Genomic DNA, 21,526 nt, shown 5'->3' with positions numbered 1-21,526 from the left:
AAAATCATCATTTATCAGCTTGAAACATGGATTTTCCATTGTCCAGACTTCCCAAATATCTCCCAATAACCATTGAACAACCAGTTGAATTGCCCAAGCCTAAAAAATTTCTTATAAATCGACCCACAACATGGTGAAAATGACCCCTAAATACCACCTTTTCCATCCAAATTTCAAATGACCGTTGTCAACAAAAGCGAAGCGTAAAATCGCTTGCTGTGACGCAAGTACTAATCTCGAAGAAGCCCCTGGAGTCAAATCACGCGACGCTAGGCCAAACAGCTGATTAGCAAAGGCCAATTAGAATCGAGGGTAGAGTGGAGTAGAGATTGATACTAAGGGCCTGTTGTCACAATATTACGCCTAACTTTACTTCTTAATAGTACCTCACATAAAAGAACACCGTGAATGTGCTGCTGGTAATGGCAATTTGGCAATATACACAGAAAAAATCAAGTTATTGCAAGAGTTATTTGAAAGTCGTTTTCATGATATTTCAAAAGAAGAAGACTCTATACTTGTTTTATAAACCCATTTTCACTTAGTGAACTAACTAACCATAATGAAGATGCCAAGCAATATACAATTGGAACTAATTGACTTGAAAACTCATCCATCATTGAAAATTAAATTTGATGAGCTTTCTTCAGTCCCAAGTGCATCTGACATGATCAAGTTCTGGCAATCGTTACCCCGTGAAAATTTTCCAGAACTGAGAAAATTTGCCCAGGGTTTTATATGTCGTTTCGGAACGACATATAGATGTGAACAAACATTTTCTGCCATGAAACTAATTAAAAGCAAAGCGAGGTCAAGACTTACAGATTTAAATTTGAAGAATGCACTGCTCCTCTCAGTAACAAACTTAACTCCAAGAATAAAAAAACTGGCGAAAGTAAAACAGCAGCAAAAGTCTCATAAAGGCGGTACTTAAAATTGATCAGTTTTATTCATTATACTTCCTTGCTTAATTTCTATTCATGTGAAGTTGTAAATTGTAAAAACTACATATACGTGTGTATATATGTGTGTGTATCATAGATTTATATAATTTCAACAAGACGCGGACATTAGGCGTGGGAATACAAGAGATTTACGGCGCATCTGAAACATTATGTTTAAAACGTGGCGCATGGTATGTGAAAGGTTGGCCACCCCTGTACTAGGGTATTGTGTATTGTACTTTTTGTTCCTTGTAATAATAATATATTGAACATTCTCAGCCCAAACCTGTTTTCCATCATCAAGAATCTTCACAAGAACATGCTATGACACAATCTATAGCAGGAAATGTTTATAATGTAGAAGTAACTCATCTTGAAATGGAAGGTGATCTTCCACCCATACATGCCCCACCTATATTACCAGTTGCTCAAAGGTATGTACCTTCATTTACCAGTTTTAGTAACAACTTTGTGACAGTTTTCTATGATCTTTCCATAAGCTTGTCAATTTTGATAGTTCATTAGCTTTTGGAACTTATAGGTTTTTTACTAAAGCTGATCTAATTGTGGTTTCCATATTATACTGTGTTATTTATTAGGAATGATTAATTTTCTGCTTAGTTTACCTGAATTTAAATCTTTGTTCAGTTTTATATTGATGTTAACAGCAAAAAAATGTTTTACAGAAATCAGTAGCTTACTTTTTGTCTCTAGGACTCCTGGAATGTCAAGAGCATCGTATGCAAGAATGTATTCTGCTGGATTTCCTGATATATTAGATCGCCATGGTAATCCACCTGATTTAATCGATGTTCGTGATATAGTGGATGACATTGATATATCTCGAGATGTTTCTGATGTTTTGCAGGTGATTTATACTTATATATAGGGATGCCACTTTTGGATTTACTGATCGATTTGAACCCCATTTTTTTCGAGGCGATTAGAATCAGATATATGGATTCGGATCTAGATTTGGGCTTGTTTTTTTTGTGACTTCGGGCAAACCTACACATGCAATAAAAAATAAAAAAAAAGCTTAACGAATTCAAATTTGGAAAGATTAGATTTGAAAATTATTGATTCGAGATTCGAAAAAAAATGTATCCATAAGTGTCAACCTTACTCATGTATGCATAATAGGTTTTCTGTATTTCCCCTAGGAATATACATGATTTAATTTGTAATCTGCATTGCACATTTGGTTTGTTTTGGGCTCGTTAATACTGTTGGTCAAATAATGGGAGGATCGTAGATTAGCAATTTAAATTAAAGTCTTTTTGCCGAGAGATGCAATAAAAAGTATTCTTCTATAGGATTTCGGCCCTTTAAAATGAAAAAGTTCATGAGATATCAATAAATGCTTGTATAGGGCTTTGTTCAGAGGGAGACATGTGGATGAGCGTCGTATAATAGAACCTAATTTTAAGTCTTTTGTTTCTTCACAGACAAATGAAATCATCATTCAATTTCTTGCCTTTGGAAAACCTCAACCTGGACCCGGTGAATCCAAACCACCAGATATTAATTCAATATTCTGTTCGTTTCAATTTTATCGTTTTCAACCTGTTACTACAAATAGAATGAGTTTGACGAAACAATCGGATTCTGTTGACGAAAAAAGTGTAAAAAGGTTGGTATTTGCTTATCGGAAAAAATTAAACCCAATCATTGTAAAAAGGGGAAAAATCTGGTACAAAATATTATTACGCACCTATTATTACATCATAATGGTTCCCGAGCACAACCCTGGCATTTATTCAGTTTATTCTAATTGTGGTAATAATCCATTGAAAATATAAATGCACTGTATAGGTAATTATTCTTAAAATACGAAACACAGTAGTGAGAAATTTTCCTGAACCTGATCCTTTCTTACTAATAAATTATATTTTATCAATGACTGGTTTCGAATCAATAATTCACTAACAAAACATGTGAACTTATGTTTATGTATTATTTTACCCAAAAATTTTTCTAATCTATAAAGCTTTGCTCAAAAGTTATGTTTTAGAATATGTTCCAAATAAATCTTGTACGGAATATATGGATTTTTTAAAACATTCCATTGTATGAATTTTTGGAATTCTTTGATATTCACTTCTTTTTATAGATATTCCTCAAATCTTCCTTTTGTTCTGAGAAAGATAGAAGCAGGAGAGCATCTGGATAAAGGTAGCCTTACTTTGTTACAACAGTATCTTTTGCATATTATTGTCTTACTCACAGGAGAGCCCATAGGGGTCGTGACCCCAAGCAGAATGTTGGAGGGGGCAGCAAATCCGAGCTGCAGAGTTTGTGTTATAACATGTTATACATACAAGTTTAATGCTTAGGTTAATGATTCAATTGATACTACAAACATTTCATTCTTACTTTATTACTTCTTTAATTTATTCATTCTCGTGTATAACAACATTTTTTTTGTTCCCCTAATTGTTAAGTATTAGGAGCACCATTATCAGATACTCGCCCTCGGCAGCAAAAAAGTTTGGCACGCATCTGCTTGTCCTTGAACAAAAACTGTGTTCATTGGTTTATTCATATATCAAATAAGGGGCAATATTCTATACTTAGTCTTGTTGCTGGGAGATTATTTAATGTGGTGTCTATGTCATTTTAAATTTTGCATTTTCAATATTTTAAATTGCCGCTTCTCAATAGAAATATTTGCATGGTCTTTAGAAACTCGCCGCCGATGAACTATGCAATAACTAAAGCTACAAGTATTTTAAACACAATATTTAGGTCGACCTGGTCTGGAGATAAGATACTACATAGATCCATCTAATATGAATCCTGGAGAAACTTCATCGTTTTTAACATACTTACGTACTCACACATTGCATATTGATATATGGGATGGGGATTCTTTGATGCTGATTGGAATGTTATCTGTACCATTGAAAGTAATAATCTTATACCACATAATTTATTTTTTGATTCTTCTATGATATGTTCTATGTTCCGGAGTCATATTTATAAACTCGCAAGAGTGAGTTGCTGGAGTTGAATCCGTCAGAGTCTGAATTATAGACATTTAATGGTGATATTCAAAATCAAAATTTCTGACAGAAACTTAAAGAAAACATCAAGTTGACTATGAATTCTCGTCAGATTATTGAAGTTGCCTATGCCAATGGTTTTGGTTAAGTTTAGCCGAAGTCGGCTTTCAAATGACTCAGAGTTTGATGTCTGATGTATATTTGTGAATTTTCTCATACTCTACAGTCCAGTTTATGAGGATTTTTATGTTGAATCTTTAATTACTCTCACAAAATTGTTCTCTTCAGCACTTGCTTCGACAAGGCAGACAGGCAGTAGCTGTCAATCATGAATTGGACGTTGTGTACTCCGAGCACACTGATACAATACCCACGATTACAGGAGACTTATCATCTGGAGGTGATGTAAGACCTCTCGGTATGACACTGACACATAGAGGAAAATTACATATGAGGTATGACTGAGTGTTATATATGATCACTTTAGTACTTTAAAATTTTTATGGCATTGTTTCACGAAATAAAAAAAAATCTTTTCCTCATAAAATTAGTTATAAAGTAGATATAGGTATAAAAAAGTTATATTAATCAAGTTCTACGTACATGTATACATGTACTTGCACATTAAATTTACTGGTGATTTTTGAGATTCAAAATTAAGGATAAGATTTCATGCCTCGAATGTATGATTTCATCCGTCTTACCCCTTTTTACATTTACTTGACTTTTTTAGTTGTATTGACATACCTTTTTTGGGGGCTCCCGAAGTATGCGAACCAAGATGGCGGACATCGTAATGTAATATGTGTACTAGGGTTAGGGTTAGGCCATAATTTTAGGTATAAATACTACGGGAGGCTCTTGGCTAGTCTTCGAACTGATGATAGGACTAAAATAAGGAAAATTGGAAAAAATTATCGCCTAACCCTAACCTGTTACCCATGTTACGTTCCGATGTCCACCATCTTGGTTCGCATACTTCGTGAGCACCCCTTTTTGTATTGCCATACTTTTAGCACTATTGCCATGGTGCACTTTTTGTTTTTAAAATGTTTTATATAAAATATTTTTGTATAAGAGTAGTTGTCTATACAGCTAATGGCTTCAGGTGAATGGACTTGTAGAGTCATATGATTAGTGAGCATCTTTAAATTTGGTTTTTGGTTTCGAGTGTTTTGCTCATTTCAAAGATATTGTTTTCAAATTGGGTAAAAATGGAGATGGCCAAAAACATGGTGAATTACTATTCCAAATTCATTCTGAAAATTATATAATATTTAATATACTTTACATTTGGTCACATTCAACAGACAAATTAGAAGTATTTTATTTATTTAATTCTCTAGGCTTGGCAATGTTGGATATGCTTCGGAAAATCATTCAAACATAGGAAATACATTACCTGCCTTGCATGGAAATCAGAAACATCTTGTAGTTGCTGATATATCAGGATGTGGATTTGTTGGTGGAAGTGTTTCTACTGCTAAAACATACAATGGACAACCAGGTTTGTGGTAATTGATACGTACCGTATATCCTCACATATAAGCTAAGTTTGAAACTCAAAAAAAAGTTGCCAAACTAAGGGGTGGCTTATACGTGCTTAACTCTGATTGCACCCAAACGAAATGACATTATGCCAACTTAATTTGAACAGCTACAACTCGAACCATTCCAAGTTCTCACGATAAGAGCATACGATTTGGGTTGGCCTGGCAATCTATATATAATTAAATTTATATGTATATTGCCAATTACATTCGGACTAATTTTGCTTTAAAATAGTCTTTTGTTGACTTATATATCTAACTGTATTGTATATATATATATATATATACAATTGGGCCATAGGGTAATTTTTTTTGTCTCGTTTACATGATAAAACACCTTGTTATCTATAGTTTGCTGTTTTTTGATATTTTCCAATCAACTTAATTGATAGAGCAAAAATAATGAATATTCATTTGAATAATGATGAATTTGAAACATCGTTTTTTGTGAGTAAGGTTTTTTTCTTACTTTACTCTGAACAAGGCTCTTTACAAGAAGCCAATGGTACAATAAGGGTTTTTATTTTTTTTTAAATCAGAATCTTCCCAATTTGACTTTTCCTACCCAACTTATTACATTCCAGCAAGATCGAGTTCAATGCTTTAACCCAGGGGTGTGCAACCTGCGGCCCACAAGAAAAAGTTGTGCGGCACGTAGAGAAATGCCAATTATGAATGGTGTGCGGCATGCGAAACGAGTTTTTAATTTAGTTTAATCTAATAGGTGCGATTAATTTCAATCCTTTAGTGTTGCAACGCCTAAACGCGCAGGTTATTATCATAAGATCAATACCCGAAATTTTTGTACGTGCAACTACTAGAAAGCCTATGTTAAATAAAGGTGCGGCCCGTGGTTTCACCCAGTTATTTGTATCTGACCCTTCTGTATTAAAGGTTGCACAATCCTGCTTTAATCTACCCTCAGGTCATCATCGAAGGGAGCTCTTCATTACAGATTGGTTGATTATCGGTTTATTTTTTTCCAGTTTATGAAAGACCAAAGAAATGTGTTGCTAAAAAATTGACAGACATGAATAAAGAATTATGTGATTTGTTGTTGTTGAACTCAAGTACAGAAGAAAAATCTATAGAAGAAAGGTTTGTGTTTTTGATTAAATTTTTACAAATGAAGAATTTAAGATTTCTGTTTTTTTCATAGGACAGGCAAAAATTGCTGTCCTTGTTATAATCCAAGGATATGTGAAATGAGTCAATATTCAAACTCACTTGAAATTGGTTGTATTCAATATGGTAAATTTTTTCTTTTTCTAATAATAATTGGCCCGGCGGTGTGGCTCATCGGAATACACTCGCCACCCTACCTCTTTTTACCCTGCGTGGGTTCACAGGTCCAAATCTCATGCAGGGTTAATTATATGCGAGAGGGTTGCTGGACTCCTCGCCGTCGTAGGGTGGTTCAAGTAACCACTGGTCGGTTACGGCTTCCTCCACCATCAAGTCCATGCATCTGAAAACAAATAGGTGTCTAACTAATCCCATACCTGACACGGACTGATTACCAAACGAGAAGACGTGGTTCACCATATGATTAAGCCATCTTATCGGCTTTCTTCTCCTCCAGGATAAATATGTAAATCTTATCCTTATATATTTGAAAATCATCATTTGACATTCCACAGCCAAACTTTTTTTTATCTTTTGAAAACCAATGATAATCAGGAATTACCTCTGTTCAACATATCCAACTTAGAATACTCAAAATATGTTATCAGAATATATATTTTAAATAATAAATTAGTAGGTTATGACCATATATCGCATCAAACGAGTTTATTGAATATCTCCTTTTCGGTTTTTTAGTCCAAAATTAACTGACAAATTATCAGAATCTGATCGTAAAAGAAAACTTGCAAGGATGTTGGCGATTCGGGAAGCTGAACGGAATGGAGATGGTAATGATGTAGCGAGGATAGGACAACGTGCTCTGGTATATTTATAATATTACACCACAATATCCCGAAAATGTCCCGACCATGACTTGATTATATGCCAATTGATTGGTACACAAAATATTTACTTTGTTCAACCAAATACAAATATTGGGGTTTTTTAGAAATCTGCCTATTCTTTAATCAGTACTCCCGTAGTATGTGTTCCAGGTTAAAGTTAGGCCATAATTTTATTCCGATTTTCCTTATTTTAGTTCTATTATGAGTTCCGGACTGTCTGTGTTAGCCAAGTGAATATACCCTCTGCCCATAAGTTTCAGTCCCTTTACACAACTTGATGTAAAGTAGGCAAACAAAAATAGTTACCATCATATTTCTGGAGCGCCCTTTAATCTGCCCATGGGTTCGATATTATTGATGTACGTTTACATGTATATGGGGCTATAATTTAACCCTAACCTGATTCTGTGACCTAATTATAAATTTATATCAGCCTTCTCGACCAAGCCCTCATCCCCAAATGGGCTAAATTACACTGAAATTACCATTTCGCGACAAAAATTAGAGGCAAGAAATTATGCGAAGTGAAATTTCTCTATTTGATGTAAATGTTTATCAAATGTTATTTCAATTTTTTCCCATCTTATATATATCTAATAATTGTAATCTTTTGCAGGTTAACAAACAAGAAAGAACTCTAAAAATACGAGATTTACGAACAGTTGAAAGTTACAGAAGTCGATTAAAACCAAACCATATAACGGAATTGTTGACGTTGTCAATTACCACACAACACACTATACGTCCATCTCTTGGTTCTGCACATTTTGTTGAACTACAACTTAAGAATCCTTTCAGTTCACAACATACTGTTGCAATAGAATGTGATAGTCCTGAATTAAGGTTAGATTAAATGAAGTAGCCGTTTTCTATTATCTCTTATCAAGGCTTTTCTCATTTTCTGTCAAGATAGGGTGTCAAATCACTAATATGAGCGAAAACTTATAGAATGAGGTACTGTATTTGGAATGGCTGATGCCTTATACTCCCAGTTATGTAATCGATAATTTCATGTTTTTGAATTTCGTTTTAAAATTAGTTTTATTTTGTGGTCTCTATTACCTTTATTAGGCAACAAAATTGTGATATATGCCAATAAATCGTAATTTCATGAGGATGAAATTGTGAATTCACATGAATAAATGTTTTCATATGAAGTTAACTTTCATATATGCTTTGAGACAAGATTTTCTGTCACTTAATTCATTCTCATATTATTTCCAATTTCTTAGAGTTGTGACAGATTCTCGTGAATGGAGATTTTTTAAATCGAAATGTAATCTACGTACACCAGTAGAAGAAAATATGTTTAATTTTGATCAAGCGACTTCTTTACCACAAGTAAGTAATGGTGTGTGTGGGTTCGCAGGTTTCGAAGTCTGTAAGTGTTAATTATATGTAAGATGTTTGATGGACTCCTCTTCGCATTGTGGTAATCGCTGGTCATCGATCAATTACTGATTCCCCAACTACCTCAGCCCATACCTACAGTAATGGTTAAGTTAATTATTTCTAACCTGGATTGGTATCTGCCCTCCCAGCATATATAAGGTTTATCTGTTTACTGGTGTAAATTAATGTTTTATTGAATACAAGCAATACTAAGGATAAACAGTCCAGTTGTCACCACAAATAACATAATATAAAGTCAGACATAAGACACACGTTGCCTCTGCTATACCAAAGTACTGAATGACTTTTGGAGACCAAGCATGGCAGTATTTATATCCAGGAAGCATGCTTCAGTGGTGGTTTTACCCACAATGTCATATTATCATACTGCGCTGTCATTGGTCAGTTAATTAGTGGAGAATAAGATTAGAACGCAGATATCTCCGGATGGCAATCACTTGGACAAAATGTAAATGAGAACACATGTTAACATTATTTTGTGCGGATGTAAGTAAAACATTCAATAATTTGAAATCCCATCCCAGTGAAATGTCTTTCAATTTAATGAGTTCTTCCTTGTTCTAATTTGCTCTTTGAAACTGTCAAATTATAGATTCGTTTAATTATATTTCGATAAATTAAACATTTTTGTACTCTCTTAAAAACTACTCCAATTTTTAGGTTACAAAAAAATTAATCCCAATTTCAACTTTATTTTCCCAGATTTATCTTCGTCCCAAAGAGACAGTATATGTTCCATTCCGATATCAGGGATTTGAAGTCGGTCAAGAAATATCACCTGGACCAAGTCAATTTTTCAAACCAACACCTACTGTCTTGCAACAAATTAAAGCAGGACAAAATCATGGCACGATAAAGGCAAAAATTGTCAGGGTATGCTTATATGTTCTTATTCATGATGGCGATTTTTTCATTTGTCTTCTTCCTGATATGGAGCGAGCTATGAGGAAATAGCCTGTAGAAGTATAAAAGTTTTGGGTACTTAGTTTGAACTTAGTATTCGTAAGCTGTGACATTATCACAATTAAGCCTAAAATACTATTCGTTAGACCAGTGGTTGTCAACATTTAGTAATCCGTAGCCCCGTAGCGTTAAAGACTTTCAACACTTTTTGCCCTTTGCTCCTTAATAAAATGCATCATTTGCTTTTAATTCATTCCGATCAACTGTTTCAAGTGAAACGTTCAAAAATAAAAAGCAAAATAACAAAGGCATTATTATCATTTTACTTTTAATTAATGTAGACATAGTGAATGGTGCCTAGTAAAAGCTTTGCTCGTGGTCCTCAGTGAATCGCTCTGTGGCCCTCTAGTACGGCTGAGGGCCCGGTTCGAGAAACCTTACGCAAGGCCTTTTCACAACGATATAGACCTTATAGCAATCAAGTCTAACCATGATTCTAACTTCCTAACAATTACCTAAGATTCAAAAAAAAATATGTTTTAATTTGTTCAATCTCCATTTTACAAACCCACGAACTACTGATACTTTATGAATAAACTTTCATTCATTTACACCAGTGGTTCCCAAACCAAGGCCCGCAAGCCGATTACGACCCGCATAACGATTTATTATGGCTCGTCGAACTTAAGTGAAATAGTTTGCACTTGGTGTTTTAATTTTTCCGATACTGCCAATTGTTGAGTCATTATCATAGTTAAGCATGTGTATATTCAGAACAATTCATTTTACTGGTAGTGGTATCTTAATTATACGTACTGGTATCGGCCCCTTGTGGGCGCTCCTCTCTCCCGGCCTGTAATTATCCTCCCGCTTCTAATTTTGACCCCCGGTCAGTCAAATTTGGCAAACCCCACATTTTACAAGATTTTTTACTTCTGAATAGTATTCAAAACTTTCCTGCATTCATAGTTTTGCACAGGTTTTCAATAACAATATGCTGGCTAGTGGCCATTCAAATTTGGTTCATTACATTTTTTGTATGGTTTTTATTATTCATACCTATTTTAATATGTAATGTGATTGACTGTTACTGATCTGAATTTATTCTATCAATCCATATTTCAGGCATATCTTCGTACATCAGATGGAAAACCGATATCAGTTTTACAAATCAATGTTGAACCACAACCTCATGTTGTTGATCAAACATTCAGATTTTATAATCCTGAAGCTTCATTTCTGAAGAAATGTCTCAGATTACCACCTTTCAAAAACACTTATACAGGTGATTTCAGTCACTGTGTTTTTGATTATAACTGGCATAGTACCTTATAGTCATAATTGAGCTATTAATATTCGGATTTTCACCATAAATTAGGATAGGATTTTCATATTTATCTCTGGGGAAAGGAAAGTTGTTAGGGCGACCCAATCATATGGTGACCATGGCCTCATGTCAGCCTACCCATCCATGTCGGGTATGGAAATAGTTAATCAGTTATTTGTTTCAGATGTATGAAATGGACTTCATGATGGACGAAGCCGTAACCGACCACCGGTTATGTGAAACACCCTACGGTGGTGAGGAGTCCAGCAATCCTCTCACACATAATTATCCCCCACGGGATTCGAACCTGCGTATTAGATGAGGTTTCCGTTGCCAATCAATAGAAATATATGAACAATTTCTATTTCCTAGTTTCCAGTTCTCAGGTGTATTTCATTCTTGTTCTAGATTATTTAATTTTTGTTTCTTCAGATGGTACGGCATCTCGGTTTCATGTTGAATGTAGTGACCCTGAAATTATTTGCCAAGCTAGATCAGCTGGTCCTACTGAACCACAAGAAATATTTATGAAAGCACCTTGTGGACAATCCCCTTCTGTTCGGAGATTTTTCTTGGCATTATACAAGTGAGCATATTCTGTATTGAGCTAATTGGTATTGTCAGGGTTTCCCAAACTGGGGTCCGTGATGACTGCACAATGGTCCGCAATGATATGAAAAGAGTCTGAAACATATACGAATAGATCATAATCTTATCGCATTGCTGTTATTCAGCCAGTATTTAACATTAGTGTGTATTGATTCAGACTTTCATGAGTTTTATTTCGTCAAAGGAAACATTATCCTCCTTCCTCGTTGGTTAAGCACAGAAATTGATACGACATAGGATGGTAGTCCATCAAAAATAAGATTCACAAACGGGTTCGAGGCCCAAAAAGCTTTGGAAAACTCAGGTTACATATCATCGTTCGTATCGATTATGTTTGCAAATGGGAAAAATTAAAAGGCATATTTTTAAAATATGAGTGCGATAGGCGACCATAGATTTAACCTGTTCTTGTGCATGAAAGTAAGAGATAACATGAGCAATTTTACATTATTTCGCTTTAATCTATCATTTCTATTACTTATTTACAGTGATGCATTTATATCGGCACCAATTCAAATCTGGCAGTTTTACATTCATGCTTTGCAACGTGTAGACGTTAATTCTGTACTCGGACAAACTACTAGACTTGCACTTGTGTTGAAAGGAACACAAACTGCGAGAATGGTTCGATGTTTCTCGTCTCATCCACTACAAATGGAGGTAATGTAACTGATCACTGAAAGATAATGAATAGGATACGAATTCCCTATTATTCTGGGAAAGACAAATGCCTATAAGATGTCTTAATAATAGGGATAACCATGGCTTATTCTGTGGTTACCAGTCCCAATTTGGGTATAAGAATAGTTAACCACTTATTTGTTTCGAATGCATGGACTAGATGGTGGACGTGGAGAAAGCCGTATCTGACCATCGTCCACATGAAAAACCCTATGATGATGAGTCCAGCGATTCTCATGGGAGCGCACATGGTAATCAGTGTTGCTATGGAAATCCGATTTCTAACGCTTAGCATGATGTGCCAACCACCGAGCCAAATGCTGGTGATCTGAGCATGATTTTTCAAAAATATGCTTTTTAATATGCCTGATGTTTTGTTCCAATTTAAAATTGAATTTGGTCATTTTCTTTTTCTGCAGTATCAACAATTCAAAATTGATGACATTTCACATTAACATTCCTCGTATATTTTCAGGTTTCTCCCTCAGAATCCTTTTTACTAACAGCAAATAATGTTACTGAGCTGACAGTCGGTGTTCGACCAATTGGATCCCCTGGTATAAGATACATGTATGTCAATGTTGTTGATGTGGAATATCATCAACTCATAAGATCATGGCTGGTTGCAGTCAGCAGTAAACAACCCATTGTTTCCAAGGTAAGAACTTTTATAATGCTAAAACGACTTTACCCCTTGAATGAAATACTTAAAACTGTTTGCATCGATTCACAGTGCAGAAGTGCTTTTGTTTCAAGTGGTAAAATTTTCCTACTGGGCCATGTGGAAATTTTTTTTTCTTCCATACTCATTGATTTTTTCTGCACATGTCATTATTGGTAGAGCTCAATTAATTAAAGGATGATTAAATAGGTTTTTGTGAGCTAATTCTGTCAATAATAAATCTTATTCAATATTTATTATCTTCTTGTGTTAGACAATAATTTACTGGAACTATAACTTGAAATTATTACTAAATGTCAAATATTTGAAAATTCAATGTGTTTTCCGAAATGCAACGATCAAAATGCTAATATCAATCTTCAATGATTGGGAAGTTACTTAGGCATGCTAAGCCCTGGATTACTAAAACTTTTGGCTACTATCATACAGGAATAGAAGTTCAAGTATAAATAATTTTTTGTCTATTGTAATAGAACAGGGGTGTGCAACAGGCGTCCCGCGGGCCATAACCGGGCCGGCCAGGACAATAAGTGTGGCCCTTGTCAACCAACACTCAGATATTTTCCCACTAAGCATCAAATTCTCACCTGACAGTTTATGTTTAAAAAAGCGCACACACGAGTTAAAATCCATAATTTTAAGTCTTTCGTCTTTTTGTCTTTATTACTGTAAGACTAAGCTATATATAGCCTTTTCGTGGTGAGAATTTTTTAATTCATTGTCTACCCGAAAGAAATTGAATTTTTTGAATGACCCGGCTAGATGTCAGAAGTTGGTTTATATGACCCGCTGACAAAAAATGTTGCACACTCCTGTAATAGAAGTAAGAAGTGATTAGGAAATTTTTGTGTTGTGATTTTCGATCCTTTATAAATCTTTGTACAAAGCATTATATTATTCATTGTGACTCAGCAATATCTTACAGATCCATTAACATTGTTGAAACTAAGTTAAATATCATTTAATATTTTCTAATCAACTTTCTATGCAGGAGTTTGAAATTGAAGTTCCAATTGCTGGTGGTAAAGGATGTTTCAAAAAGATAACTTACACAAATCCATATCCTATCAGGAAGAAATTTCAACTTCTCTCGAGCCGTCCGGATTTATTGTCCTTCAAGGAAACTCAGTTTGAGGTTTGGTTTCGTTTTTGTTTATGTCCAATTATGAAAATAACAACTTGGTTTTAGAAATTTTTTGATGGGACTGATAAACATATCATAAATAGAAAAGCGGGAAAGAGATTGCTGACTTCATTTTGTTTTCATTTATTTTCTTCAAGTATGTTATTTGATGTGAAGATCCTGAAGCTTCATGAATGCATAAAACTGTGTGTTGCTGATAAAATATTGGTACACCCTTAGTATGTTAGGGTTAGATTATAATTTTATTCCAATTTTCCCCATTTTAATTCTATTACAAGTTCAGGTACTCTCTGTGTTAGCCAAGTGAACACACCCCCTGCTCATAGTAATCAGTCCCTGTACACAACTTGATGTAAAGGAGGCCAACAAAATTAGTCACCTCCATATTGTTAATGGTACACATACTCCTGGAGCACCATGATATCAAATGTCATTGAATTCATTTTTTTGTCAGTTTTTCTATGTCTTCACTTTGCACAGTAACGAAACCAAACAATTGAGTGATCACGCTTAAATTAGAATCAAGTAATATTTCATATTTCAACAAAGGTATGTGCACATCACGTAGGAGTAACTTGACTATAATTTTACTATTAGCATGAGGTTTGCTGTTGTTCATTGGTTAAAGCTGCCATGACCTTATGACGTTTTCAATATGACCCCATCCATTTATTAAAACTTATTTTCCAGCTTGCTTCATCAGAAACATTCACCATTGGGTTAAGATTTGCTGCTGGAATACATCGACCAGGAAAGCATAATGTCCATGTATTCATTGATGACCATGAAAACAAAAATGAGGAAACTTTCTTGATTATTGTTAACTATTTTTAAATGCATTGCTTGAAATATGCTCAGGTAAATTTCTACCTTGACTGTGCATACTTCTAACACAATTTTTTTGATAGAGTATGATTTGACGAACCTGTTATGGATAATGTGGAATTAATTGTTTTAACATGATCATTCCGCTGCTTGGTTGAAAACAATAGTAAGTTTTTATAAATAGCTGCTAATTTTGTTGGAAGACTCATTATATTTAGTAAGATTCAAAAAATATATAATATCACAGTTTTACATAAATGATGGTAGGATTTCTAATATTTTATATATTACTTTTCAATTGTTACTTTTTCATATTTGTAAAATATTTTTTTAATATGTAGGCTACCCATTTTTGAAATGTGTTCCAATCCATTTTGATTCAGATACTATTCCGTACATTACACATGCTTTTGTATTGGAGCCCTACAAAATTACATTTGCTGTCTCACAACACTGTATTTGGTGATTTTTAATATGTATAGAATATTTTATATGTCTGTAAGATAAAATACGGTATTCATTTGCCAAAACGTCATAATATGTTGCTTTTTTATATATGATTATATATGTAGAAATAGTTTCAATGGTACTAAATTCATATTTTCAACATTTCTAGCTGCTAATATTTAGTCAAATAAAATTGTATCACCTAATTTTATATATACATGCTTGGATCGTATTGACTGTAAAAATTTTCCATGTGGTCTGGTGTATGCATTATTATTTTCTAATACTTGTGTTGCTGAAATGTATATTTTTCCACTGTGCTTTGCTTGACTTATTCACGGTTTATGTAATATTCAAGTATGATGTGATGGTAAATGACAATTTATTCTTGTATGCAGATAGTCTCTATTTTTATGATATTGACTGTCGATTTTTTTTTTTAGTCAGGCCTCACCATGAGTGTTATGAACAGCTGAGTCAAGATTTTTTTTTTTTATTGCGAAGGGATGGATCATTAGTCTGATGAGCTAGGGCAGAGTTTTTCAAACTTTTATTGTCCCGAAACACTTACATTTTTTATCTCGCCTCGCGGAACAAGAAATTAGAAGGTAAAATTAATAATCAATTTTTTTTGTAAAGGATTTACTTTGTGCATCAACTTGCACAACAGTCTTATCAGGACATCTTTTCAGGCTTCCAGTTTTAAGCCAACAATCCGTTAAGAAAGGAACACGGAAACGGTCAATTAAAAAATTGGGCCGATGGTTAAGGATATAACGGTTGACCAAAATGCCATGCTTTCCAGACTGGCACGAGGCCTGTTGGGAGACAAATTTACGACCCAGAGGCGCCGAGATCGTCATGGCGAACAATTTAGTCGCAATTTCGAACCCTGTCCTGTGGAACACTCGAAGTAGCTCACGGAATAGCAGTGTTCTCGGCTAATCCCGATGTTCATTATATCTATCGCCTGCTGGTTATCTGCCCATCTGCGTTTTATATTGCAAGACAAGTGAGTCAATGGTGGTTGGACAAGCATATAGATTATAGAAGAATACTGCATTTATATCCATGATGTGATTATCTGAGGGGTATGGTCAAGCTGCTAGAACAGCGTTTCCCAACCTTTTTTGGTCGCGGACTATTTTCTCACCGGCGAAAACCTTTGCGGACTCGAGGTGAGTTTATTGCAACCGTACTCTGTGTGAAGAAGTAAATGAAACCAAACACAACAGAATATTAACGGCACAATATTCAATCCATGACAACGACGAGAATTTAAAATGTCTTTCTATTTTATAACTCGCGGTTGAGTCGACGGGTAACGACAAGATGAAAAGCATTACTTCTTTAAAATGCCACGGAAATCTGCGAACATAATAATGTGAGAATATATTGCCCGATTATATTTAGTTTTGATATCTACATATTTTTTTTTGCGATCTTGCGAATTTGTTATCGCCGTTAGAAAAATCCTACTATCTGCTATAAATTTCCAGAAAGTACAACTTGATTTACGACTTATTAGGAATATATTAAAAGTATATTAGTAAATCAAAATTACATATTCACCGCCTTGCTTTATTATTAATCATTTGTGATCATTTTAATCTGCGGTTTGTCTGGACAACATAAAAGCAATGCTACTCAGAAAATATCATGACAATCCGTGGACCTAAAAATGCGTGACAAATTGCCCGATTATATTTTGTTTTAATTCGTATTTTTGTGAATTCGACAAATCTGAGCTGTTCGTACAACACCTACGGCGGGTACTGCACGTACCAATGTGGAGGGAGTAAAGCAAATAATCCTAAGGGAAAAATTTATGGCGTTCCCCGTTTTATTTTTAGTGTTTTGTATTGCCGCTTTTCAATTTAGAAAATTTGGGTTGCCACAATTGACACCTACCAGAAAAAAAATTATTCCTCGTTGTTCGAACTCGCGAAAAACACCATCTATCGACACGTGTGTAGACTCGTGTTTTCGTCGGAAATCCGCAAGTGAGTCCAGTCCCATCGTTTGATTAAGCGACGCGCAAGTGACCTGTCGCGTCACCTGTTACCAATTTACGAATAGTAAATTGCTATTCTAATAGTTGAATATTCGAATATATGCCCATCCCTATATGTGAATAAACTTCCTTTATATTTTTTATGCAAATTCTAACGTAAATCGTAACTTGGCTAAAAATTTCGCAAAAACGTTCGCGGCCCGCAGTGAATTTCTGGCCCGTTGCGGACTCATTCAAATGCTTTACAGACTCATTTGAGACCGCGGACTCGGGTTGGGAAACACTGTGCTAGAAATTCCCAGGATGTGGCAATTTGTTAGATTTGGCTTTCGTAAAAGATTATGTCGTCGATTTCAGTTCAAGTATGGAATGCGTCGGCATTTAAATCATTTCGCGCCTGGTTACAGAAATGGAGGTAAGAGAGAACCGCAAATAGAAGGTTCCAAAAGTTGTCCTTTTTTAACATTGTTTTGTGGAAATTAAAAAAATCTCCTTATCTCTTCGCGCTGCATATTTATGACGTCTGCAAATGAAACAATCGCAACGAAGATGAGCAAGGTTTGACGATACTTCGAACTTTTCATACTTAAAGTATTGGGGGCGGGGCAGAGTCGGATTTAGAAGATATGAGGGCAGTAATTTATTTGTGAGGGCTCTCTTCAACAAAACATCACACGCTCGTGGATCATTTATGACGTCATAATATGGCTTAAACTATTTGATTTGTTGAATACATTATGACGTTATATATTTTTTTCAATTATGAAATTCCTGAACACGTCTTTAACGATTAAAACTGAATGTCGATGCCCGAGCCTGCCCTGCCTAGTGGTAAATCCGACACTGTATTAGGGATTAGAGAGGTATCCGTCATTTTTTCAGTATCAGCTAAATGTAGACGGAAATATTTAGATTTTCTTCGAGGTATTTGCCTCGTTAAATTTGAGCCTCGTTACTCGTCCCCACCCCGCGAGTAAAAACGGGAACAGGATTCTGACCCGTTTCAGCTATTTATCAGACAAACTAGCTCAACTAATTTAGCTATTTTCGCTGCCAAACTTTTATATCGACTTTTCTAATATCACACGGTATCAATTATGAAGAAATATATATATATCAATCGAATATTAGTGGATTTTCCAATGTGTGAAGTATGACGTTATAATGGCACAAAATCCTGCTCACGCAACTCAGTGTATCAGTTTGATAGGTTAAATGAACATTTATTTATGTTACCATTTATTGTAGCCAAACCCAATGAGTTTTCTGATTGAACACCGAGATTACTAGCGTCTCTGCACAATGCATCTGAATCAAATAGTGCATCTGGACTATAAACATAAATTTCTTTTTATCTGGAATATCTCTTTGTCAACCCGTTTGCCCTGCACATGGTAATAATTGCGTAGTATGCCAATATCGGCTTTTTCAAATATTGGTATCGGCGTTTTTCGTTGGAGTCGGGCTGTCGGCGACAAAAGTGGTATCGATACACCTCTAAGAACAGGATGGTTTATCCCGCTTACTTAGTCGATTGCCTCCGAATTCCACCTATGCTATTCAAAGCTACCTCTATCTTCTATTGCTTGCCTCGTAAAACGAATTTTACGAATCCCAGTCTTCAATTAACGCGTTATACGAATGTTATATTTGAACTTGGTATTTAATAAAATGTGTGTTCAATGTTTTCAACAATGTTCTCCATATCAAATTTGTGATGTGCACCTCTTCTCAACTTCGAAAGTTTCTCAATCTTGTTTAACCTATTGTCAACCTGAACAACCCATTTTGCACGGTATGGATAGGGTGAAAATCAAGGCAAAAGCAAGGCCGGAAAACACAAGAAAGAAATTTAACGGCAAGCCTATAGTTTGCTTTCCTACGTCCGAATTCGGAATGATAGAGAGGAAATTATTTCAAATAAATTGTCACAAAACTCTCAATCATTTAAACATTTTACATAAACAATTCTGACAATATTTAACTTTCTTTTAAAAAGTTTATAATCGCAGTAGAACTCAATAAAAACATGTTAAGTGCTCTACGTCTCTGTTCACACCACATCGGGCCCAATCCCCAATTTCGACACCCGCGAAGAAAATATGATTCTTAACAACGGGATTAGTGAAAACTTTAACTTTCTTCTTCTTCGCCTGATATGTCTTACAAACGTGTACCAACAATTGCATATATCTAACAGATATATACGTTATCTATGGCTCGGGCTTACTTAAAAAGGCGGTTTTCTGTATTTTGAACGGGCTGTCCAAAATTCATCCGCGGAGAAGCTCATCCGGCGAAGACAGATACGGCGATATTAACGCCGTTTTGTTGTTATAATATTGTTGTTGCAACGCTAAACGCCATGACAAGATATAGTAGAAGTATTTTAGTAATATGGGTGAACCATAGATACCTGGCTTTAATAAAGCCGAACTAGACGGGACACCGGGTTTTGATTTAACTACAAGAAAAACCACTTCTGCCGCAACGTACTAAAGTTGGGCAATATATAAGGCAACAAGTACCCCTCTTCATTATCCTTTCGTTCTAATGTTACTGCTCGATGGCAAAGACTGATATTTATTCAGGCTGCAGTGTAAACAAATTATAATGCTCATATTTATCGAAACTTTCTTGTAATTTTTTACTCAAATGGTCTCGGATTGCGTTCTCCAATGTCGTACTCATAAAATATATATTAGTAGCAAAATACCTTTGAGGATAAAATTTTCTCTGCTGCCCCACACATTGACAGTTTCTGTTTCCAGCTGGGGAACTGAAACCCGGTTCGTGTTGAGTAATTAATAGGCCTAACTCATTTGCTGTCAACCAGAAAAGAGTGGATGGTGACAACAGAAACGAATAAAGTTTTCAGAAGAAAGTAGATTGAGTTTGTATTACGAAACAATATTTATATGATCGTAGAAAAAACAAGCATAAATTCACTTTAAAATGAATGTTCATCTATGATTCGTGATAGATTTGGCATTTCAAGGGTGTGCAATCTTCTAATCTATACGCACGTGGGGCGGGAAAGTGATGCAAATGATCCGTGCTTTTGTTTTTATAACAAGGTACTTCAAGAGTTGTCGATAGATAGGATTCGGCCACATCTAATGGAAATCCAAATTCATCAAATTTCCGACAATGACTGGTTCCGACTAATAATAATAGATGGAAGATCCAAGACTCTGACCCTTGGTCCATTCAGTGCAAACATGATTGCACTATATAGACTATAAATTAATATGCTTTTGTTGGAATTTTGTCTTACACAGAGTCTTAGGTCTCTTATATACCCTCCAAAATATTTTGGTATACAGCGCTGATATAATTTGGTTCTTATTTATCAATAGTAATTAAACATGCATTATGACTATGAAGCATATCATTTCATTTTATTATAACGTTTTACGATGAACGAACATTTCGATTTATAAACTCACCGCTATATGTCGCTTTTGACACACAGTAACAACATATTCTAGGCAAGAATGGAGCATAAAACGGTGTACCCTGGAATAAATTTGGAATATTCACGCAAAGAAATTCAAAAAGTACATAGACTGAGCGTAAAATATCTTAGGAAGATTCATACATTTGGTACTTTGTCATAAGAGTACTCGCTAATAAAGAAGCTACTTGTTCCAATCTTTCGAATTAATTTATTTTATTTTACTTGATATAATCACCCAGTACCTGTTTTATTAATTTAATAATATAAAATAATAATAATAAATAACATGACAAATAACAATCACTCCAGCGTATACATTTCAATATTGAACAATTTAGTTCAAACATATTTCATATCAAACGATCTTCTTTGATATTCTTCTGAGAATAGAGATTTGGCATCAACTGGGAACCAGATAAATTATCAGTCACAACTAGTATTTCACTAACAGTTGAAAAAAATATATTGGTTTAGTCTGCAAACTATATATATTCAGGGATTTCAATTTACAATTTTGCTCACCAGTGCACTGATGTAAGTTCTGGCATGTCG

At 34.8% G+C, this 21,526-nt stretch overlaps 1 protein-coding gene across 2 annotated transcripts in view; it reads left to right on the top strand.

Moving 5' to 3' along the window:
• The window catches only part of LOC120328019 (nephrocystin-4-like), a 31,203-nt gene extending 15,328 nt beyond the window's left edge, over positions 1–15,875 (top strand). For both annotated transcript variants that reach the window (XM_039394395.2, XM_078114380.1), the window contains 18 exons: positions 1,224–1,378; positions 1,659–1,812; positions 2,393–2,577; positions 3,058–3,119; positions 3,693–3,853; positions 4,238–4,404; positions 5,296–5,456; positions 6,486–6,597; positions 7,321–7,447; positions 8,086–8,312; positions 8,702–8,810; positions 9,585–9,755; positions 10,911–11,070; positions 11,545–11,698; positions 12,210–12,381; positions 12,878–13,060; positions 14,076–14,219; positions 14,919–15,875. In XM_039394395.2, coding sequence (XP_039250329.2) covers positions 1,224–1,378; positions 1,659–1,812; positions 2,393–2,577; positions 3,058–3,119; positions 3,693–3,853; positions 4,238–4,404; positions 5,296–5,456; positions 6,486–6,597; positions 7,321–7,447; positions 8,086–8,312; positions 8,702–8,810; positions 9,585–9,755; positions 10,911–11,070; positions 11,545–11,698; positions 12,210–12,381; positions 12,878–13,060; positions 14,076–14,219; positions 14,919–15,062 — 2,748 coding nt within the window. In that variant the 3' untranslated portion in view covers positions 15,063–15,875. The remainder of the gene's footprint in view (positions 1–1,223; positions 1,379–1,658; positions 1,813–2,392; positions 2,578–3,057; positions 3,120–3,692; positions 3,854–4,237; positions 4,405–5,295; positions 5,457–6,485; positions 6,598–7,320; positions 7,448–8,085; positions 8,313–8,701; positions 8,811–9,584; positions 9,756–10,910; positions 11,071–11,544; positions 11,699–12,209; positions 12,382–12,877; positions 13,061–14,075; positions 14,220–14,918) is intronic.
• The last annotated feature ends 5,651 nt before the right edge of the window (positions 15,876–21,526 follow it).

The sequence above is a fragment of the Styela clava genome, chromosome 7, assembly GCF_964204865.1.
Source record: "Styela clava chromosome 7, kaStyClav1.hap1.2, whole genome shotgun sequence".
Classification (NCBI taxonomy): domain Eukaryota; kingdom Metazoa; phylum Chordata; class Ascidiacea; order Stolidobranchia; family Styelidae; genus Styela; species Styela clava.
This window is presented reverse-complemented; position numbering and strand designations above follow the sequence as displayed.